Genomic DNA, 21,189 nt, shown 5'->3' with positions numbered 1-21,189 from the left:
CGCTCCTACTTTCGCCGAGGCTTTGGCTTCAGCTTCGGCTTCGGCTTCGGCTTCGGCTTCGGCTTCGGCTTCGGCTTCGGCTTCGGCTTCGGCTTCGGCTTCGGCTTTTGATTTTGTTTTCAGCCGCGGCGCGGGAAATGTAACCTGATCTTTGCACTCTCTGCTTATCGTCGAATCGCCGAATCTTTGTTTTGAGACGAAGCTGAAATCCGCGAATCATCGTAACGCCAGCCGTTGGCTGAATTAAATGGATCGCGCGTCGCGTCGCAGTTGACTCATTTGAGCAAGATCATTAACGCGCGATATCCAGTGGTCTACTTTCCGAAATCAACACCCGCGATACACTGGCTACGATGTACGATTATCTAAACTCTGCGTCCTAACTAAGGTAGTTGCAGTATCCACGAAGCGGTTAAAATTTGGGTAACGTGCTGCCGTTTGCGATTCCGTTTCGAATTACTTGACGCGTTAGTTACCGCACCGGTAATCTCAACATATCAAAGGATCCTAGCAGTTTATTTAACCTGACTATGGGGAACTGTAGAGAAGCCAACCAGATTTGGCACGTTCAACGCGGTGACATGGTAATTAGTGTTTAAATCTAGGCAAATAGTTGCTCGACCCGTATGCGGGTCATGTGTTAGTCAATGCGCAAAGTGGTTAGCGTACGGGGTGGATTAGCTCGCGCGAACGCTTTGTATTTTCACAAGAAAAGCTATCGAAACAGAGACACTATTCGCGATCGTCGACAGAGAAATAACCCACTATTATCGTTTGCTCGGACAGGTGAAGATAAGATACTTATTTGTTAAAATATTAAATTATCTTCGGGTTTGCATATTCAGTTGAACGACAATAGTCCGACTTAATTCCGTGGAAATTTTTTGCTCTCGGAGATTGACAAGAACAGGGTGAATTCTCGGAAAGTGCTCTCGGGTATGTGGCCGTTTGTATTTCGTACGAATTTCAGAACAGAATGGACGCGCCAAAGTCTGCTGCAAATTGTTGCAATGTACTTAATAAGAAAAACGAAATATTCCAAAAAGAGAGAAAATGCTGGACTAAATCATTGATAGTTATTGCGGTCGGATCTAACCAATGAGCATATTGCACAAACAAATAATAATTTGGTTACTTAATTTTGTAATAAAAATTGAAAAATCGGTTTTGATGTATAAATATTTTCAAATTGAAGATTCTCTGATTTCTGCGTCAGACCATACTCCCCCTCCTATTATTCGACTTATGTATATGGAATAAATATATGTATATAATGGCAGAGAAAACTAACTAGAAGACTCTCAGCTATACGAATGGTTCTCTCTCCGAGAGTTTTTCGAGCATCTCTTCGCTAGTATTCTCAATACCGTGTACACTAACCAATTTGACTCTCGAGAGTAACTCGCGATAGCTTTACTCTCAGATGGACACGTACCTTCACCTTTCCGAAAAAAAATTTTGTTAAAAAATGCAACCGATGACCGCGGAATTAAGCCGTTTCTATCATCGATTTCTATCATCGTTCGCTAGTAGAAAGTAGAAACAGACCGGGCGTTGGCGCCGCGACGCGCGCCGTGCGATTTGGAAATTCCATGTATCTCGCAAGTCGCTTGCGCAACTGCGCTGTACAAGGAAATCAATCTTAGTATTCGACCGTCGTTTCACTTTATTTCATGACAGCGCATATCGTTCTCCGAAGCCATCGTTAACCGCAGTCGATAATCGGCTTGTTCCTCTCAGGGCCAGAACATGTCTAGAATCCTCGCGAAGAACCCAACCTTCCAAAGAATCCAGACCAGCAGCCCAATCAGGAACGCGTTTACTATCCTGTCAAGCCAGTGCAACCTGTAACAGTCCATTCGGTGCAATAACCGCGGTGGTTCACATAGATATGCACAAATTGTCGATCGTTGGGAGCTTGGGAATTGGCACAGAGACTGTACAAAAACATTGAAGATAGTTTCATTCCTTCACTATCCTTCGGTATCCTTAACGACCCCTTCCACTATAACATCGCGTCAGACTCGTAATACATTCGTACAATATCTACTGACTATGTAGATTGCGTATCTCCTCTAAACCGGAATAAAACTCTACTTTGTTATTGCCAATGTGCAGAGACTGGAAAATACGCCATCCAGTAGGTGTCTATTATCTTTTTTGTCTGATAAAGAAGTTGGAACGACTGCAACTATAAAATTACTAATCTCCTTTCAACTGGAATAAGATTCTACTTTGTTGTTGTGAACGTGTAGACACTAGAAAATACATACAGTAAGGAGCATAACTGATTCAACACTCTTTAAAACAGAATAACTTTTTTATGAATGGACCAAACGACTTCGATTTCTCTGTAAGGCTAGAAGAATTAGTTTAGTAAGTGACGTCTAAAAAATATTTTGAAAAAATTTCCTAAACTAATTCTTCTAGCCTTACATAGAAATTGAAGTCGTTTGGTCCATTCATAAAAAAGTTATTCTGATTTAAAGTGTGTTGAATCAGTTATGCTCGTTAGTGTAGGTAGCCATTTAGGATCAGTCATATTTTTCTTGCCCAGTAAAGAAATTCGGATGACTGTAACCATAAAATAAATCGTAGCATAAATCAGTTAATATATATTTAGAAGCAATCAGTCACGTAGACGTAGACATAGTCGTAGATTGTGCCATCTCCCGAGCTCCCAATGATCGAAAAATGCCGCGAGCGCTCGCCTCGGATCATTAAAAATATCGAAGAAGAAAAAGGAAATCCTCCGACGGGGTTTTCCGCGACTGTTACCGCGTATCTCCTCCCCCTTGTCCTCCCGCCGTCAGTGCCGAAGCCAGCAACTTCGTCTCTGTCACGCACTCCTCGGCCAAAGAGCGGCGAGTCTCGACTCGAAGTAGGTGGAGATCGGTCGAAATATAGTATCGTGTTGAAACGTGCATGTTTTACGCGCATCGCCAGCCAAAGAAGATTCGTCGGAGCGGGAGAACGAGTAGGAAGACTGGTATCAAGGCCGACCGCGTTGTAGCCGCTAGACTGGGATCGTAAGCGGGGGCAGAAGAAAACGAGGTCTGCGATCGATCAAACAGAACGCCGAATACATCGAGGAGGTAGGAAAGAAACACGAGTCCCGCGAGATCCGCGAGATCCACGGACCCCGCGATCCCGTCGCGTCGCGTCTGTCTTTACGGTCTTATCTTATTCCACTTATCTAATAGAAACGCAACCAGGTTTTATATTTAGCACAGACATGCCTTGTGTCTGATCGTGATATCGCGTGCGAGCATGGCCGCGATACATGCACACATATATATCCACTGTCGCGAGAACTGCATTACCTTTCGAGACGCCGCTTGTTTTCCTCGGTTCGCGAGAGGTCGTCGTGCAGTAGATAGCGTTTGGTACCGATCAGACAGTTCCTGTGCAACGGAGAACAGAGAATATAGAAATAAATCAGTTCACGGTGTTCATGCCATCGCGTTCACCTGGACCCGTGTACTCACTCGAAGTATTTCGGTACGTCAAAGTTCCGATAGTCGAAGCCGAAGATGTCCTGCTCGATGGACGGCACCTGGGTGTCGAAGAGGTCGAGCATCTTGTAATTGTGGAAGACCCACTCGTTATTGAGGAACGGGCTGAGCATCACCACGGCCGTGTAGATTTTCTTGTGGAGATTGACCAACCTGTGCGACATTGCGATACGAGATAAAGAAAGAACTTTGAGATGGCTGGACGCCAATAAAACGTTTCGGTTTTGCGCTTACATGGGTCGCCGGCCAGTCATCTTCAGCACTCTGTCGATGATCAGAGACGGTAGCAGGTGGACGAGCAACGTGAGCACGTAATGCAGGAAACGACTCTTCGTCAGGACCGTGCGAGGATACCAGATGATCCCGTCAAGTGGTCGCTCCGCGTTGCTCTTCAGGCCCAACGTGACAATCTCTCGAGACACGACGCGACGGATGTTATACGACGAGCAGTTGTACACGTGCACCTCGGGATCCTGGCTCACCCTGCAGCCGTTTTCAAGGGGAACATTTGTCAGACTTCCGGGAGGTTTTAACCTTTTCGCGTCTAGCGTTCCGCCCGGCGGAGCGAGATTTACGGCTACCCGTCGCCGCGTCGCGTCGCGTCGCGCCGCGCCATCGTGAAAGGGTTAAAATCGTCGCTCGTTCAATCGTCGTATTCGCATTATTATGCAAAGAATATAAATTTTATATGTATATATAGAAGTTTATAGATGTTTAAACACTGTTTAACTATGTTGCTTCGAACATTTTTTCCTCAGATTATATCGGAAACCCTTGAAAAATCGTGATAACGGAATGCTTCCACCGAAAAGCCGGAAAAAATTATTTTTGCATGTAAATTATGTTGAAATGATGTAATTTATTATTTGAATACTAAATAGTATTCAATACTTGAAAATACATCATTTCAAATAAATTACATCATTTCAACATAATTTATCTGCATAAATAATTAGTATTTTCAAGTATTGAATACTATTTAGTATTCAAATAATAAATTACATCATTTCAACATAATTTACATGCAAAAATAATTGTTTCCGGCTTTTCGGTGGAAGCCTTCCATTATGTATTACGATTATTTCAAGGATCTACATATTTATGTAGATCACGAAATTTTGTTTAACGAGCAAATATTTATTTTAAGATTTAAAAATTCTTACTACATATTAATTTTCATCGGGAAACACGCTGCGATTGTTGCTGCTCGTTTCTACTTAAATTAGTTATAAATCTTCAATCTGTGTACATCTGGGACTAATTCTTTTTGCACTATGATCACAAACCTTTGTCGAATGTAACGATACCAGAAAGAGCACCGGATATTACCGAGTAATATTACAAAATGGTCAATGAAGTTTTATAATCGTAAAGAAAATATATGATTTCTCATTCATTTCTTCGAGGATTCTATTCCTTGCTATCGACGCAGACCATTTTTATTTGGCATGAAGATTCGCAGTATAGACTGCTATTAATAGTAATAACTATACTAATTTAGATGATAACACGAAATGAAATCTGTGCGAAAGTGCTCCGTATATCTGCTTGAAAAGCTTCTGCAACGCAAGAATTTACACAATTTCCTTAGAACAATTGAAAATCGCTAATGAATTAACGTTGTTTCAGAGACTACTTAAGAACACACACAAAGCGTGCTATAAAATCTCCTGAATTTCGATGAAGTAGGGTACTTCCGGGTGTATAAATAAAAAAAAAACAATACTGAGACCTTATTCTTCAGACCATTAACTACGTCGGAGACTAAAATCGTACGACTTAGGCGAAATTTTGAAATCGATTTTTCCGACTTTTCGGGGTGTCTTGGAATCTCGTGTTTGGGTTCGTACGTTACCAGTCCCCGTTTCCACGTGGCGATGAGCATGGCTTTGATGGCGACGTCAACGGGTAGGAAATCGCTGCAAACTTCCGGGTCCACGCGGATCACCCTCAGGATACCTTTCGCGCCGCCCACCATGATCCCCACCGGTCCATTGAAGTTGTCCAGCCAGCCGCTAGCCGGATCGTTGATCGTCGAGATCACTGAACAATCGTGCAGGTTTTCGGTGTTCTATTTATCGGGTAAGAGCATCGGTGCCTTACCTATCGACGGTCGAAATACCACGCATGGCAGCTCTTTCGAATAGTCTGCGATCACCTGCTCCGCCAGCCGTTTGCTGAACGTGTACGTGTTCGGCATTGTGTTCAAGTATCTGCGAGAGAAAATTCGCTGATCGATCCCGCTCCTTCTGCTTATACAGGGTGAACCACGAATCGTGACCAGTAAAGATTACTCTGTTATTAGCAGTCTGATCGAAAATCTTTTTATCGTTTCGAGAGACTTATTTTTCACCTTCAATTTTTTGCAAATAAACCTATAATTTTTTACGCCCATTTGCTAGAGGATTTCAAGGCGAATTCGGTAAGTATTATAACGTAAAAAAATAGCTTTTTTAATTTTTCTTACAAAAAATTTGCTGTAACACGCGGAAGCTCACTCGAAACCTGATAAAGACATTATCGATCGGACTGCCAATAACAGAGTAATCTCTACTGATCACGATTTGTGATTCACCCTGTATTCCGCGGAGTCGAGAAGACGGTTGGTGAGGAGCGCATGGACGCGAAAGGAGCCCCTCTCTTCACGAGCCATCTTATCGTCCCCGCGATCTCAATCCCCTAAAATTCCATTGCTGAGATAAGGGACTCACTTGGGGGTAAATGTGCGTATAGTCTGTTCGTCCAAAGTTTCGACCATTTTTATGGTACTCTTCCAATCGGTGATCGGCGAATAGAGGGTCTCGTCCACCATGGGTTTGTCGCACTGCGCGTACGCGGAGCTGACGTGCATCAGAGCCTTTGGAAAACGTGGAGATTGTTAGAATGGTAAAAGCGAGCGCAAGGATGGTACACCGTCCTATCGCAATACTTGCCACCAAGTTTTGCATGCTGCTAGCCAAGACACAGACGTCCCTGGTCGAACGGGTGTTCGAGAATATATCCTTCTGTAGGTTTTCTTCGAATCGGACGTTCGCGGCTACGTGGAAGATCACCGACACGCGATCGATGATGGTTTCTCTGTCGTGCGAGGCCAGACCCAACCCTTCCACGCTCGTGTCTCCCCGTATCGGGATCAGTTTCGAGAAGTTCGAGGGACGCTCTTCTCGCAACTTGTCGTACAGCTGCCAACGGTAAAATAAGGGGTGTCAAGAAATTATGTGTAAAAACAGCTTGATTCTAAAAAGTTTTGTGCAAAATTGACCTTGAGAAAAGTCAAACCTTTTTATGACTCTGCCGTGTTCTTCTCGTGAAGAAGATTAAACTTTTCGAAGGGATCATAGGCCAAAAATGAACCGTTCTCTTGAAAATTGACGTCGAAGTTCAAAGAACACATGAACTTATTTGATTCAGCATTTCATTACAATATAACGTAATATTTATGATGGATCAATTCTGAACCCAGAATCACGTTTACATGTCATTCGGACTTTAACGTGAATTTTCAAGCGAACGGTTCATGTTTGACTAATGGTTCCTTTGGGAAGATGGTTCCTCTCATTTGACCTCGAAAAGGTCTGTGAAGATCAATTTTGCGCAGAACTTTTTTAATAGATCTTCGCCGATCCTAAGGTGTAGTATCACGCTGTAACATAATATTACAGGCTGAAACGATCGTTCGCGCCATCGCATCACCAACTTACCGGTAGCCGAATGATCTCCTTCAATCTGTCCTCGATGCACACGCCCTTTTTCGGTCGCATCAGCAAGTATATCTCGCGAATCTCGGGACACGATCTCAGCAGTTTTTCGATCAACACTTTCCCCAGGAAACCGGTGCTACCGGTGATGAACACGCTCCTTCCGGCGAAGAACGTTGCTATCGAGCATCGCTCCTTGGACCTCTGATCGCCGTCGTTGCTCCGTTGAACCTGGATCAGAGATTCGTTTCGATCGGTCTCGTGTACGCGAGGACAAAGATGGAACGGGCCTGCCCGAACACTTACCGACATCGCGTCTCTAGGGCTTAATCTTGTCTGGCTAGGATCTTGTCTGCTCAGCTCTGCTTTCGCGTAGAGGCAGATCACGAATGAACATATAGCCTATGGTGACTAATTCTCCGGAAATGACAAGGTACTTTCGTAAGTAGCCTTGGTTCAGAACGATTTTGTTTTAATCGGCGGAGAGTTCAAGGGTCTTGATCTGATCTGCATAAGCATGCACATCCGTTCATTGTTCGTCAACCTACGATAGATTTTCATCCTTCGATGCAGATCGACTAATCGTTTCTATTTTGACCCTCCTCGATACGAAAGGTGAATAACATTCTGGAACGGGATTATAGCCGTAGGTTCTCTCGAGTCATCGTACCTCGAGGAACTTGTCTTTGAATAGAGAAGCGGTCGAAGACCCTGCTTCGGTCGCAGTGACCTGTAACCTGTGACATAAGCTTCGAACTAGAAGAGTGTCTATGTATATCAGGCAGTTCCATCTTGCTCCCCTCCGCGAACCGCAAGGTCCTCACCGTTAAACAAACCTCTTTCCACTACTACGTTTAGCCGTAGAGTTAGTAGGCGGCAGTAGCGGCACGGGAGCAGAGACGTCTAAGAAGTTTAAGAATGGGGGAAGTAACTAAGCGGCGAAGGAGCCACGTGTGGCTCGTCAGCCACGTGTTGGAACAGTGTCGCCACATTGAGGAAATCGGGGAATACAGTTTACCCCCTCTCTGATAACGAGATTAATACCTGACCAGTCTACGGCAGGGTTACCATATTAACAATTTTTGAATGACAGCGTTATTACACTCGGGTAGCCCTGTAAGTTCTGTTAAAGAAAATTTTTTGTACCGAAAGATACTCCTAGAATTACACTGTGGAATTAAATTATCATTCGAAAATTTGACAATAGGCCCGGTGTATGCACGAAACTGACGCGTCAGTATAAAGGTCCGTATGTGGTGTCCAAGGTGCTCCGAAATGACCGTTACGTAATTAAGGACGTCGACGGACATCAAACGCAAATTCCGTACCGGGGAACTTGGGAGGTTGCGAATATGCGACGATGGTTTCCTTCCTAGGTCGATAGATTACGTGTTTGATTAAGTATTATTCTTCGAATTACGATATTGGATATGTGTGCGTGTGTACGGATGGAGAGTGCGAAATTCTTTATATAGAGTGGAAAAATATCCAAATCCATTCCAGACGCTAGGTATCTCAATATTATAGGAAGTCTTTGGTTTGCAGGGATAACTGGCTCGAATAAAGTTTCAAAGCTTTCTTCGTCCATTCAAAGAAAAGTGTAGTCGTCCGGTTCTGTAGAATGCAAAAAATTCAGCAAATGATCGTGTGCAAAGCGGCTTCTCAGCTTGTACCACTCTTTGGACCAGCGTCTATTTCTCTTTCTCTTTGATTTTTTTTTTTGTTCGCACAGAGTCAATGCTAGAAACCCCAAAACCGAACTGCAAAACATTTCGATATTCACAACAAAAACACCATTGAAACAGCCCCGACCATGCAGCACGAATATTTTTGCCAACTGTGTTGGAACCAGTGTCGCCAGTTGAGCTCCAAACGGAGCTCACACATTCCCCTCTTTTTCCCCTTCCAATATCCTATTCCAGCACCAAGCGCACACTCCAACGTCTCCCACTAACACCGTAGACCACGGTGCCCGTGTCACAGAATGGACTGGTAATCAGAGAGGGGGTACCTAATTCCCCTCGATTTTCTCGACCTGGCGACACTGGTTGGAACTCCCTGGTGTATATGAAAATCGGCGGTGGATCGAACACCGGCGAGAAAACGATCACCTCGGACCACGGTGCATTATACAGGTGTGCCGACTTAGCATCTCTGTAATGCTGAAATTTGGAGGCAGATGAGTCGTAATTCTCTGGCCGCCGCCAGACGGCGCATGGTTCCAGGTATCGTACGTGTGCGAATGAGTGTGATTGTGTGTATTCAGCAGCGCAATCTCATTCGCACATGTACAGTACCTGGGACCATGCGCCGTCTGGCGGCGGCCAGAGAATTACGACTCATCTGCCTCAGTTTTTTGAGGGAAGTCGGCACACCTGTATAATGCACCGTGCCTCGGACGCCCTCTGACAATGGAAACGCGTATCGTCGCGTCGCCGCAACCTCGGAGCGCTCCATCGTTTGTTTTGGTCTCATGGCGGTCGTTCTCGGCGAAGCGGAAGCGGATCGCGAAGAATCGATTCGCGATAATGGACGCATCGAGCAAATCCGTCGTTCTATCTGACGCGCCATCCGCCTCGCAGGAAAACAAAGACCCGTTCCTGTTAGAGCCCTCGACACTATCGCAACTGTCCCCCCAAGAGCAACGCTTGAGGTTCGGCCAAGAGATTGTCCTGTCCAGAGAGGATGTCAAGAGACACGCTCGACTTTGCTCGACTTTCGGTTTTTCAGGGAGTTGTCCGGCGAACGATCAACGGGAATAGGTTCGAACTCCACGGAGTCGTACGACGATGAGAAGGAAGAAGAGTACCAGGAGTTCGAGGCGAAGGGGGAGCGTAGGACCTTGAAGACCGAGTTTGGCGAGACGCTGAAAAGACCTCGCCGTGTCATGTCTCTGGTACAACGCGGTCCGAACAAGACGAAGCACGGTACCGGTCGCGTTGTTTAATATTCCCGGGAACACTTGTGCGTTCCAGCTGGACCGATGGCGAGAGATCCAGGTTCATTTTAATATCTCGTTCGTTTCCGCTTCCGTTTCTCATCGCGGATCTCGCGGATCAACGAACAGGCGAACAGACTTTCGGGTTTTATTCAAATTTCAAATTTGACCTCGACCGACGCAGAAAACGCTAGCGAAACCAGCTGCAACTTCAGCCAGACATAGACCCATGGGACGAAAAGGGCGGAAAGCCGTCGAAGATGGCGGCAAAGGCGACGGACTGGCAGACGGTGACGGACAGGTCTACAACATCAGGTAGACGGAAGCTCGATCCATCGAATCCACTGCTCGAGATCGTTCTTGAAACGGTTTCTTTTCCAGGGAGAAGATGATAAAAGACATGCAAGAAGAGATTCGATTGGAGCAGTACAACCAGGCGCAGAGTATGCTGTTGGAGGCTCAGCAGTTGGAGAAGTACGAGACGCAGTTGACGAAGACTAGAGCGGTTCTTGATCAACATTGGTCGGCGTACACAGAGAATGGTCATCTTCTGAAGTTGCAGGAAAACGTTTGTATCTCGATCCAACGAACAATGATCGAAGGCTTCAATTACGAATGACTTTCAGTGGGACAGGTACATGGCGTGCGATGGGCTTCCGGATCCTGGTTCGTTGCCCGATTTGAACACGTTCCTATTCGTCTGGACGATGGAGAACGAGGACGTGAACATGGTTACGGTCACGGGAATCTGCGACGTGATCACCGACGTAGGTCCCCCGTCTGCTGCATCTTGAGAACGACGTGAAATCGAAAGCTCGCCGCGTTTTCTTTCAGTTGATGGCCAAGCTGCGGAGAATCGTCCGGTTCTCCGACGCCAACCAGACGGTGAACGGCGACGAGTTCGAATCGGTGAGTGCACACACGTTGCCGCATATAAGTTCAGTTCCAGTGGATTTCCTATGTTCCACGATGATACGGCGGCGCGTAGATCGCGAGGGAGCTTCGCGGGAAGCTCCAGGGTTGGATCGACCTCGCGTGCTACCGATTGCTGCGTAACATCGAGGCGAACATGACGAGGGAGGACATGAGAACAAGCAGATACGTGCGCGAGTCGAACCAGATGGTGTGTTGCGTGTGGGCACCGATCGCGTTGCCTATCGCAGCGAAACGATTTACGGACAAGGAAAGGTACCGCGTTGAAGACCAAGGTTCTCTTGAATGAGAACGATAGATGACGATACATACTCGGATTTACCTTTCCATCGGCGTCTGGCACAGGAAGCCGATCGAGGTGACGTTCAACGAGATCAAGCTGACGATCAAATTGCCGGCGGACGTAGACTGCCACCGCATGGCGATCCGGGGACTCTGGCTTGCCTACGATCACTATTCCGTTGAGACCAATTCCCGTCGTATGCCGGATCTGCCCGAGGAGCTGAGAGATCCTTGGTACAGGGCTCCCGGTACGTTGTTCGCGTCCATTTCGATGCTCGATATAGCCGTAACGAAACGTAACGAAACGAAACGATTCTCTCGATAAACGCGGTCGCTGTCGTTCGAGCTTTAGATCTCCTCGAGTTCGCGAGACGGGAGTATCGGGAGAAGCTTCGGATCTGGGAGGAGCAGGCCGAGGAGCGCCAGCTACGATTGGAGGAGAAGAAGACGATACTAGAGAAGATGGAGAGTCCGCCGGCTTTGTCGAGCGCTCGCAGGAAAGGGAAGCGCGGCAAGAAGCAGAAGAGGCCGAAGTCTGCCAAGAATAACGTATCGGAGTTCGAGGAGACCTTGGAGACCTTCTTGCCCGACGACGGGGAACTGTTGCCGTATCTACCGACGCCCAACGAGATTGTCAGGCAACGGGAAGGTGACAGCTGTCAGCGCGGCGCAATGCTTATCTTTAGATAGAAATGATTCGACGCTGGAGCGTGACCTCGCGTCTCACAGTGGTCGACAAGTACGAAAACAGGGACAAAAATAGAAAAGGAATTATTTTAGGAATTGAAAGCTTTGGTATAACTTGATTCGTTAATATCCGATATGTACGCGTGTTTGATAAATTATATTCCGAATTGTTCAAGAAAGTGAAAATACAGCTTCAAAGTAGTAGTAACCGATGCAATTCGTAATATATTCAATCATTTGCATATTTGTATAGCACTTCATTGGAATCTCTTGATTCTCATCGGATGTACTTCCGGCGCCGTTTCTCATATAAAGGCGCCTGACATCTAATAAATATGAAAGACATAAAAATACACTTGCCAGTGTATTATATGTCAAGTGTTTCATGTTCAGTCCCACGGTTTCGAAAAGTCGACACCACTGTGCGTCGCGCGCCGCACCGTTGCGTTGTTTCCCCAACGGCCATACGAGATAGCTTACGAGGCTAGACAAGTGCCCGACTTTCGCCGAGCAGATCGGGCAGCTGTCATGAAAGTTCGATACTCGAAGCGTTTCCGTTTCAGAGGAGAACAAGAAAGAGGTTCGCAAGATATTGTTTAGCCGATGCGGTAAGAGCGAGGTGAACTTGAGGAAGTACGCTGTCCTCGGAGGCGTGTTTCGCGTGGATCTGATCCACCAGCCGCCGCAGCCGAAGGATCTCGGGAAAGACACCAGCTTGACCACTCGTGAGTACAAGTTTTTCTTAGAAAATTAAGCCTTTAACGTGGACGTGAACAATGGCACGACAAGAAATCGGCAATTTGGTAATTGGGACGTTGCGATCGCGCGCTTTGCAGTGGAATTGCCAAAGGAGCCGCGATTCGCGAAATTCTCGAGACGGTACGAGCCTCCGCAGCCAGCGCCGGACTCGGAGAGGACGCCGGAGGTGATCGAGGCCGAGATGAAGGCCCTGGAGACCGCGATGGAGTCGCTGCTACTGATCACGGTGCAGTTAGTATCCTCCTCGTTCGTATTTCTCGAGCTTCTCGGAAACGAATTCTTTCCCGAATCGCCCTTAGTTTGCCAGACACGGTGTTCTGGTTCGAGCCTCCGTTAGTGGCTCACTGGATACCCGAGAAAAAGATCTGGTCAACGAAAGACGTCCACGACATCAAGTACAACGAGGAGAAGCAAACGATCGCGTTCAGAAGCGGAAAATTGGGCGTCCACGGACTGGCCGCGTACAAGTTCGCCAATCTACCGTTTCAGAGTTGGGAGTTGAAGCCGGAAATGAGGAAGAACGGCCGGGATTACGGCGGGGTCGTTCTGAACGTGACCGCTGCCACCGTTCAAGCCGAGTTCGTGGTCAGAGTAGGTTGCCGGCCGGTATCCGCGTTCTAACGTGTATGATATGATAAATTACGATCGCAGGAGGATCGAGTATGCCTGAACTCGTTCGCGGGCGGTTCGTCCACGCCGTTGAAACAAATCCTCGGCGAATTTGTCGAGCTGGAGACCCTGATCGAGGTAAATCCTACTCCGAAACTCGCTTTCTCGACAAATTACGAATAGAATCGTCTGGCCGTAGCGGATGCAGCGCATCGGCTGCGACCTCTTTCCGGACCGGGACGCGGCCAGCTACTTGAAAGGTCTGCCGTTGAAGCATCCGGTCGCGAAGAAGCATTTGCAAGACTGCATGGCCCTGCTGTCCACCAGCTACGTGTTCGCTTGGTCCCGCTGGAACGCAAGCAGGACCTTCTGGGAGATTGTTGTGCAGTTTAAAGAGGTCCACGGCTGTGTTGCCAAAGAGGTAACCGCCTGTCTCTCTGTCGATTTAGCTCTTTGACCGCGCTCTAGGCTAGGATGCTAGGAAGTAGGCAACGAACCTTTCGAGGAGGTATAGACAAATTAGCTTTTCGCGGTCGAAGGGTTAAATGCTAGGTCTTGTACCGAGATTGGCTTGTCACGGCTGTCGGTGTTCTCTCAGCGCACGAATTTAACACTCCTGGTGACTCCGTGGCGAACGATGCGCGTGCGCTGCACCGAAGTCAGCCCCGAGTTCTCCGATTTGCCGCTGGACGACGAGGACAACAAGGTAACCGATCGACAAATGTCTAGTTCGAACGGATCCCGCTTGATCCTGGATACTTACAGTTTTACGCTGACCTATATCAACTGGCGACGAACACGGCAGGCATCAAGACCCGTCTGCTAATCGAACGAGTCTCGTTCAAGCTGGTGACAACGGTCGCGCGGCTCCTCAAGCGCACCAACGTGATCGGCATGTCCTCCTGAATCTGAGGACGGGAGGTTTACGAACGCAGGGTTACGGCTTTGCTTTCCAAATGAAATCCTTTTTATTCGAATACGTGACGTATCTCGAGCATAAAGCGATATTCAGGAAATAATATACGTCTCCGTTCGATCTGCAGTTGAACGCAAAACGATATCTCGAAGGAAACACACACAGCGATATCGAGATTACGGCTAAGCGGCAATTAGAGTTAATTGATGCGCTTCGACGGGTGGAGTCGAAAATGGACTGGGACCAGGGACTGGATTCGGGACTGGAATCGGGATTGGAATGCGGGACCAGGAACGGGGTTGTGGGATGATGATTCGAGGGACTGGGAGGAAGGTAACAATAGGGAACACTACAATACGGATGTATTCAAGTCGTCTTTGTCTCCGTCTTCGTCTTCATCGTCGTCTTCGTCGCCGTCGTCGTCGTCATTGTCATCATTGTCGTCGTTGTCGTCATCTTCGTCATCATCGTCATCGTCGTCGTTGTCGTCGACGTCATCGTGAACCCCATAGCCATGGCTAGGCGCGAGCGGCAACGGGCAGCTACCCGTTGCTACCACCGCCGCGCCGCCGGAAACGCGACATCGTTCTAATATATTAATACGTTTGCCTGCCATTTTGTTCTGCTCCCCATTTAACATCCACGAGTACATAGATTAATTGTTTGATCTGTTTCTTTCGATACGATCGAGTTTTTTTTTTAACGTATGTTTACGCAATACGAAGCTAAAAAATATACAGTGCTGCTAACCCAGATCTAACTTGGACACGCGGAAGAGCGGCAAGCCTTGGGTTATCGCCACGCAACAGTCTCTTTTCCGGTCTATGTCTTCTTCGAATCGGTTCTTTCGATCCTTCGAGCGCTTCTACCGCGTGTCCAGCGAGCACGGGCTGCAACACTTTGTATCCGCTACATTCTCTAACTACGTGTTTCCCTATATTCTTTGCCACCTTCGTCCCGACCGTTTGATATGCGTTCCAAATCGCCATGTACCTTTCTTCTTTTTTTTCTGTTTTTTTCTCTTTTATCTTTTTTGGTTACTTGTCTATCACACTGTCGCAGCGCGTTGCATTTTACGAAAATATCAACGCCTGTGCGCTCGTCCCGTCTCCTCTGTTTTGACCCCCTCCCCTTCTGTTATGACGCGCAAAATATTATGCATACAACCACACTCGCACCGAAACGCACGCTCGCACTCACACGGACGCATGTGCACGCGCAAGCGAGCACGGGCGCGCGCACACACGGAAAACAGCTGATGCATCGATTCGGTCAGACTAGCTCTCTCTCTCTCTCTCTCTCTCTCGCTCGCCCTCTCTCTCCCCCCTGTACGCGCACAGTCGTTCCCCTACCATCCTCTTTACTTTCTTTTGTTTTCTTTCTTCCCCTTAACTTCTTTCTGCTGTGGTCTCGTTGCTTCCGGACCGTAGCCTCGAGCGAATCGGTACGAAAGAACGCGAAGAGGCCGAGCGATCGTTATCGTTTTTCTGCTCCCGTATACATACTTAATCCCTTTGCCCCCATGGCCCCCCTTGCACCCCACTCCCACCCCCCCCTCCCACCGAACGAAGTTAGGGTTCACGCGTCGCTTCGCAAAAACATAGTGTCACCCGATTTTTAGCTGAACCGCTCCGCTCGATCTCGTTTGATCTCGCTTGATCTCGCTCGGATCCGATAACGGGATTCCATCGCGCTGCTAAGCTCGTAAACGTCGAGCAACGACGCGTTCCTCCGCGCGTATTAAAATCCTATTAAACGCTCGCTAAAACGTTATCGCAAACTCGAACTTGATTCGTAAGCTGTTTACGATTGAGGTAATCCATGGTATAAGGCCCAATTCTCATCCAGTTCGAACTATAACGCGTACTTAGCTGTATACCCTACGTATCTCGACGATTCGTTTGGCTCTAAAAATCAGTTTAGAATTAACGCGCGTTCTAAGATCGCGACGGAACAGTGTGTTTTCTCTTATTACGTTTTTTAGGTTTTTTGTTTTCACATTATAATCGCAAACGTTCCCTACCGAATTGCTCGACCGACGAATCGCCTGGCGTGTTCGATGATCGCCGCTTTCGCTGATCGCCGGCCGTCGCTGTGTATCGTTGTTCGTCTACGCCCGAGCACGGACACGGCCGATGACGTATGACGGTGACGTTGACGGTGACCGTTCTTAGCTCCCCGACAATGAATCAACGAATAGAAGACCCCTTTTATCCGTTGACTTTCGATCTTGACGGAGCCGGGACATCGTCGCAGCGGGCCAATCCTACTCTTGGGGACGGCCTTTTTATCCTCGGCTTTCCGAAAGTGTCGGGCAACGAAGAGCTGAGGAGGCACGGTTGCTCCCGAATTCGGAGCACAGTGGCCCCGCAGAGCACAGGACAACCGCCGGCCGTGCCTGGCCTCTACGTTCGACAGAGATATTATTCTCGCGATGCGCTCGAACGCTCGCGGCTCCTCTCTCTCTCGACTCGGGCTCTGCCGTCGATTGGATTTTGGCACTTGATTTGATGGCGCGTGCACGTTCCCGTGCGGTTCTCCGCACGGAAGCGGTCGCGCGAACGCTTCTCTCATCGTCGTCGTCGTCGTCGACGTGCAAGCTCGGTCGCGCGAGGACGAGCGCCGACTCGTCGACCGTGCAGCGCAAGATCGAACGCAACCATTCAAAGGAAGTAGGGACTCGGCTCGAGCGACATCGTTTTAACGCGCGGCGTTACACCCCCGGAACGTCGCAAGCCACTCGTAGGAGACCTTCCGGATCAGCGCGGAAGCTGTCCAGTAGAGATTCCTATTTCCCGTGTAGTAAACGATTCCGTCTCTGAATCCGTGTAACGTACACATGGCACGTGAAACGCTTTAAGAATCCGTACACACGGATACGTATTCACGGATCCTTGATTTCTCACCGCACGTGCGTACGTGCCACGTGTACACACCTGTGTTTTAGTACACGTTCAAAACCGCGATCTCAACTATCTACTGATCAATTGCGCCGCGATAGTTAGCGCGACGCTACGGAGAGAACGCCACGATACAGAGTGACTACGACATACAAACGTTAGTCTAACGGTTTTCCTTTTGTGCTAGAGGATACTTGGGTGTACACAGATGCGATGCGTGTACGTGCGGATGTGTCCGAATCCTGGCAACGAGTGTCGCGTTGCGCGCGTCGTGTGCCTCCGAGCCTGAACAGTGTGAACGCACATATGTTGCGATCATGTGTGTGCCGATGAATCGTTGTCGGCTGGAGACGAGGCTCGAGCGTTCGCGACTCTGCTAAGATCCGTTTTTCGTTCTCGAAAGACGAACACCGTTCGACGTATTTATGTATGTATCGAGTTTGTCGCGTTCAAAAACGTTCTTCGCGCGGCGAACGCATCGATCCGCGTCTACGGAGCGCGTCGACGCTCGTGGTCTCGCACGCTATACTCGTCTGTGTCGCCGTGTCTCCTTTGTTTTCTTTTTTGTTGTTGTTTCCTGTGTGTTGTTTTACTCTGTCGTGCGGTGTCTGTCGAACCGCGCACGCAAACGCTAACGCAAACACTAAACGCAAACACTAAACGCAAACCCCTAAACGCAAACACTAACGCAAAACGCAGACGCAAATACTGCACACGCACACTTCATGCTCCCCCGAGCGCAAACATGTTCTGATTTTTTTTTTTTCGTTTTGTTATACTTGTTTTTTCGGCTTTTTCGTTTTCTTCTTCTTCTTCTTCTTCTTCTTCTCTGTTACTGGTTATCTCTCTGTTTGTATGCGTACAACGTGGGATTCCGCGCGCGCGGAAAACGCGGCTCCATTTTGCGATCCTGCCGATCGGTACTACGGTTTATCGTCAACAACAGCAAACTAGTTGGATGTGTAACGCTTAAGATTAATTCAAGGTATAACACCGATCACAATTTTATCGTCGCTTCCAAAAAACTCCGACTTTGTCGATACAAAAGTTCCGTCAAAAATATCGCTGCTTTATCGTTTTCTACTAGTAATAATTCAACATTGTGTTCCGGTGTCCCGTTCCGATCGATCGTCAAATTTCAGTTGCGACGTTCGATGACGAGAGGATAGGAGAGAGAGAGAGAGAGAGAGAGAGAGTGAGAGTGAGGGTGAGAGAGGGGGTGGGGAGAGAAAGAAAGAGAGAGAGAGAGAGAGAAATTGTTAGCGAAGATCTGCGGGTGTGTGGGTGTGTGGGTGGGGACAAATGCTGGACAGAATAGAATGGAATAGAATAGTGAATAGAGAAGGTGGAACCGGAAGAACGGCTGCGACAATACGAAATGGTTTCGACCTTTCGGCGATGCGCAGGCGATCCGCAAGTGGAACGTGAAATGGAGGAAGACAGTCGGTAAAAGACGGTAAGGAGACTCGACCAAAGAAAATAGATCGTGGGGGCATCGAATCGACGAGTAGGTCGAAGCTCGTTTGAGGTCGTCCGCGGACCCTTCGATCGCGAGCAAGAACGCGCAGAAAGACAGAGAGATTCGTTCTTTGGAAACGCGTACGGGACGAACGAGATTTTCCTCCCGCTCACGATGCTGGAATCGAAAGACACCGGATTTACGAGACATAGAAACACGCAGAGTCGCGTCGTGTCAACGGGTAATTCGAAGCAACGGGTATTACGTACTCGGTACGTACTTACGCGTGCAAAACAGCCATAAAAATAACGTTCGATGTAAATGTCAATAAAGTCGCGAAAGTAACATCGATCGGTCGCGTTCGTCGAGCGTCTTGGCCGCTCGATGTATGACGTATACGTCGCGCGGCACGCAATTTTGCGTGGAAAACGAGCTCGTTATCGTTCGAGTCAAAGATGAATTCGATACACTTTTGCCGAGAGTCGTTGTCGTGTACGAAAGAAAAAGACAGACAGCGTACGTGAAACAAACGGAGCAAAACCAGAGAGAAACAGAGAAAGACAGAGAGAGGAGAGAGAGAGAGAGGGGGAGGGAGAGAGAGAGAGAGAGGTGGGGGGATATGATTAAGAACAGAACGACCGGAAGTATCCTGATGACCGGGGACGAACGAAATGTACCGACATCGATACGAGAACGAGTCGATAGTGAAATGAAGGGGTCGATACGTTTCAAACGGAAATCGAGTTCGCCTCACGGGATTCTTTTCGTTCAACTCGAAACCAGCTACTGGAATTGTCTTGATCCGTTGTTTGCTCGGTCCCGTACCGTTCTTGTATCTCCGATCCGATCCGATCCGATCCAATTCGAACTGATTCGATCCGTCTCGTCTCGACCCGAGGAACTCCCGAATTCGAAGTCCACCGAATTTCTGATTCCGGTTTCGCGAGAATAGTTGACCATAGTGAAAGAGAAAACTGTCCTCGCGTTTTACTCGTTAACCGGCCGACGACGCGATTTCGTCTGGTGAAACGCAGCAACGGAAAACGTACACGTTTGTTTGGTCGACGTTCGGACCGGAAACCGTGGCGACTCGCCGCCCGTTCGAAACCAGGCGAATCGAAACGATTTCGGTCGGTATCGCATCGTCGGAAGACAAGGAATACTCAAAGTTTAGCAAGGTTCGAGAGACCGGGAGGTACTGGTTCAAGGGTATGACGATGAATTCGCTCCCGCGAAATCCAAGTGTCGCGTGCGCCTACGTTTACTTGTTCCGCCTCCGTTTACTCCGGCTTGAGCCGGTGCCACTGGACGATCGTCTGCCGTGGCTTCGTGATCATGTCCTGCCAGTGTTTTGTTTCGCTCGCCCCGCTGCCGTTCTTTCCTGCAACAAAACCCAACAACTTGGCACCACTTCGCACTCTCCCGTATAAAAACGAATTTTCAACCGGAAGAATAATCTTTTCGTTCGTTCCTTTGCGAGCGTTAATATACGCGTCCATCTGAGAGTTTCTGGTGATAGTTGCTCTCGAGAGTAGTCTCAATTTGTGTGTCAGAAAATAATGATTTAAATAAAAATAAAGTTTCAAAAAATACCACGTTTTTAAAACGGACTAAAAAGTATAAAATAATTTTTCCTAGCCCCATACAGATTCCTAACCCTGTACAGATAGTCCTGAAAATTTGTGATTGTGAATATTCAATAGCTATGAAAATACTTGTAAGATTTAAAACGAAAAACGTGGGGCGCAAGATAATATTAAGGAGTGCATAGAGTAGCTGCCGTTGAGAAAACTCACACAACAGTTCGTATCATTTGCAGTGCAATAAAATTGTTAGTGATTTAGATGAACTCCATGAATTATCTATTGCATGCGCCCCTCGTTTTTCGTTTTAAATCTTACAAGTATTTTCATAGCTATTAGAAATTCACAATCACAAATTTTTAGGACTATTTATACGGAGTTAGAAATCTATATGGGGCTAGGAAAAATTTTATACTTTTTAGTGCGTTTTAAAAACGTGGTGTTTTTTAAAAATTTATTTTTATTGTTATCGGAGAAGATGATTTTTTCTATTTATTCGGTCTCTGACAAGAAAGCTCGAGCTATGAGTAGAAAATATCTACTTCGGCGAATGTGTTCGCACGAGATATTATAGAATCGGAGCTAAATTAATGCCATCTCAGATATCCCTACTAAATAAAGCTGAATCGGCTCACCTGCCAGTTGAATCCGGCCGATCAGCTCGTTTCTCCCGATATTATCGAAGTCCATGACCATCACGTCCAATGAACACTCTCGAATCTTCTCCCAGGGAACGTTGAAGGAGAACGCCTCGTTGAACACCGGATTCAAGGTACACTTAAATATAGGGGTCTTCCGTTTCTCGATTCTCTTGTCGCCGAATTGCAGCCAGACTTTCACGTACGGGTCTGGAGAAAGAGCGACACGGTCATTGGCTACTTGACGAACGAACGAACAAACGGCTTGTTCG

The 21,189-nt window shown here is 47.6% G+C and overlaps 3 protein-coding genes across 16 annotated transcripts in view; 1 reads left to right on the top strand and 2 right to left on the bottom strand.

The window, feature by feature from the left end:
• Positions 1 to 216: 216 nt before the first annotated feature.
• Positions 217 to 11,720, bottom strand: LOC143208989 (putative fatty acyl-CoA reductase CG5065). Its single transcript, XM_076424071.1, has 11 exons — positions 11,397 to 11,720; positions 7,520 to 7,950; positions 7,217 to 7,444; positions 6,449 to 6,697; positions 6,227 to 6,372; positions 5,619 to 5,728; positions 5,366 to 5,558; positions 3,750 to 3,998; positions 3,489 to 3,668; positions 3,324 to 3,404; positions 217 to 1,845 (listed from the first exon to the last, which is right to left on the bottom strand). Exons 2-11 carry the CDS (start codon positions 7,523 to 7,525, stop codon positions 1,737 to 1,739), a joined length of 1,551 nt encoding a protein of 516 aa, XP_076280186.1. The 5' UTR covers positions 7,526 to 7,950; positions 11,397 to 11,720; the 3' UTR covers positions 217 to 1,736.
• On the top strand, positions 2,435 to 18,231 carry LOC143208977 (dynein axonemal intermediate chain 7). The gene is made up of 15 exons (XM_076424024.1): positions 2,435 to 3,095; positions 9,944 to 10,466; positions 10,533 to 10,719; positions 10,778 to 10,918; positions 10,986 to 11,060; positions 11,140 to 11,339; positions 11,430 to 11,614; positions 11,719 to 12,015; positions 12,617 to 12,778; positions 12,890 to 13,043; positions 13,112 to 13,403; positions 13,464 to 13,559; positions 13,621 to 13,842; positions 14,020 to 14,127; positions 14,187 to 18,231. The coding sequence occupies exons 2-15, from the start codon at positions 10,381 to 10,383 to the stop codon at positions 14,325 to 14,327; spliced, it is 2,346 nt and encodes a 781-aa protein (XP_076280139.1). The 5' UTR covers positions 2,435 to 3,095; positions 9,944 to 10,380; the 3' UTR covers positions 14,328 to 18,231.
• The window catches only part of Syt7 (Synaptotagmin 7), a 32,353-nt gene continuing 25,529 nt past the window's right edge, over positions 14,366 to 21,189 (bottom strand). For all 14 annotated transcript variants that reach the window (XM_076424086.1, XM_076424075.1, XM_076424072.1 and 11 more), the window contains 2 exons: positions 20,915 to 21,127; positions 14,366 to 20,077 (listed from right to left, as the gene is read on the bottom strand). In XM_076424086.1, the coding sequence (XP_076280201.1) occupies positions 19,977 to 20,077; positions 20,915 to 21,127 (314 nt within the window). In that variant the 3' untranslated portion in view covers positions 14,366 to 19,976. The remainder of the gene's footprint in view (positions 20,078 to 20,914; positions 21,128 to 21,189) is intronic.

Source organism: Lasioglossum baleicum, chromosome 5 (assembly GCF_051020765.1).
Source record: "Lasioglossum baleicum chromosome 5, iyLasBale1, whole genome shotgun sequence".
NCBI lineage: Eukaryota > Metazoa > Arthropoda > Insecta > Hymenoptera > Halictidae > Lasioglossum > Lasioglossum baleicum.
The sequence above is the reverse complement of the archived record's forward strand: the minus strand, read 5'-3'. Positions and strand labels throughout refer to the sequence as shown.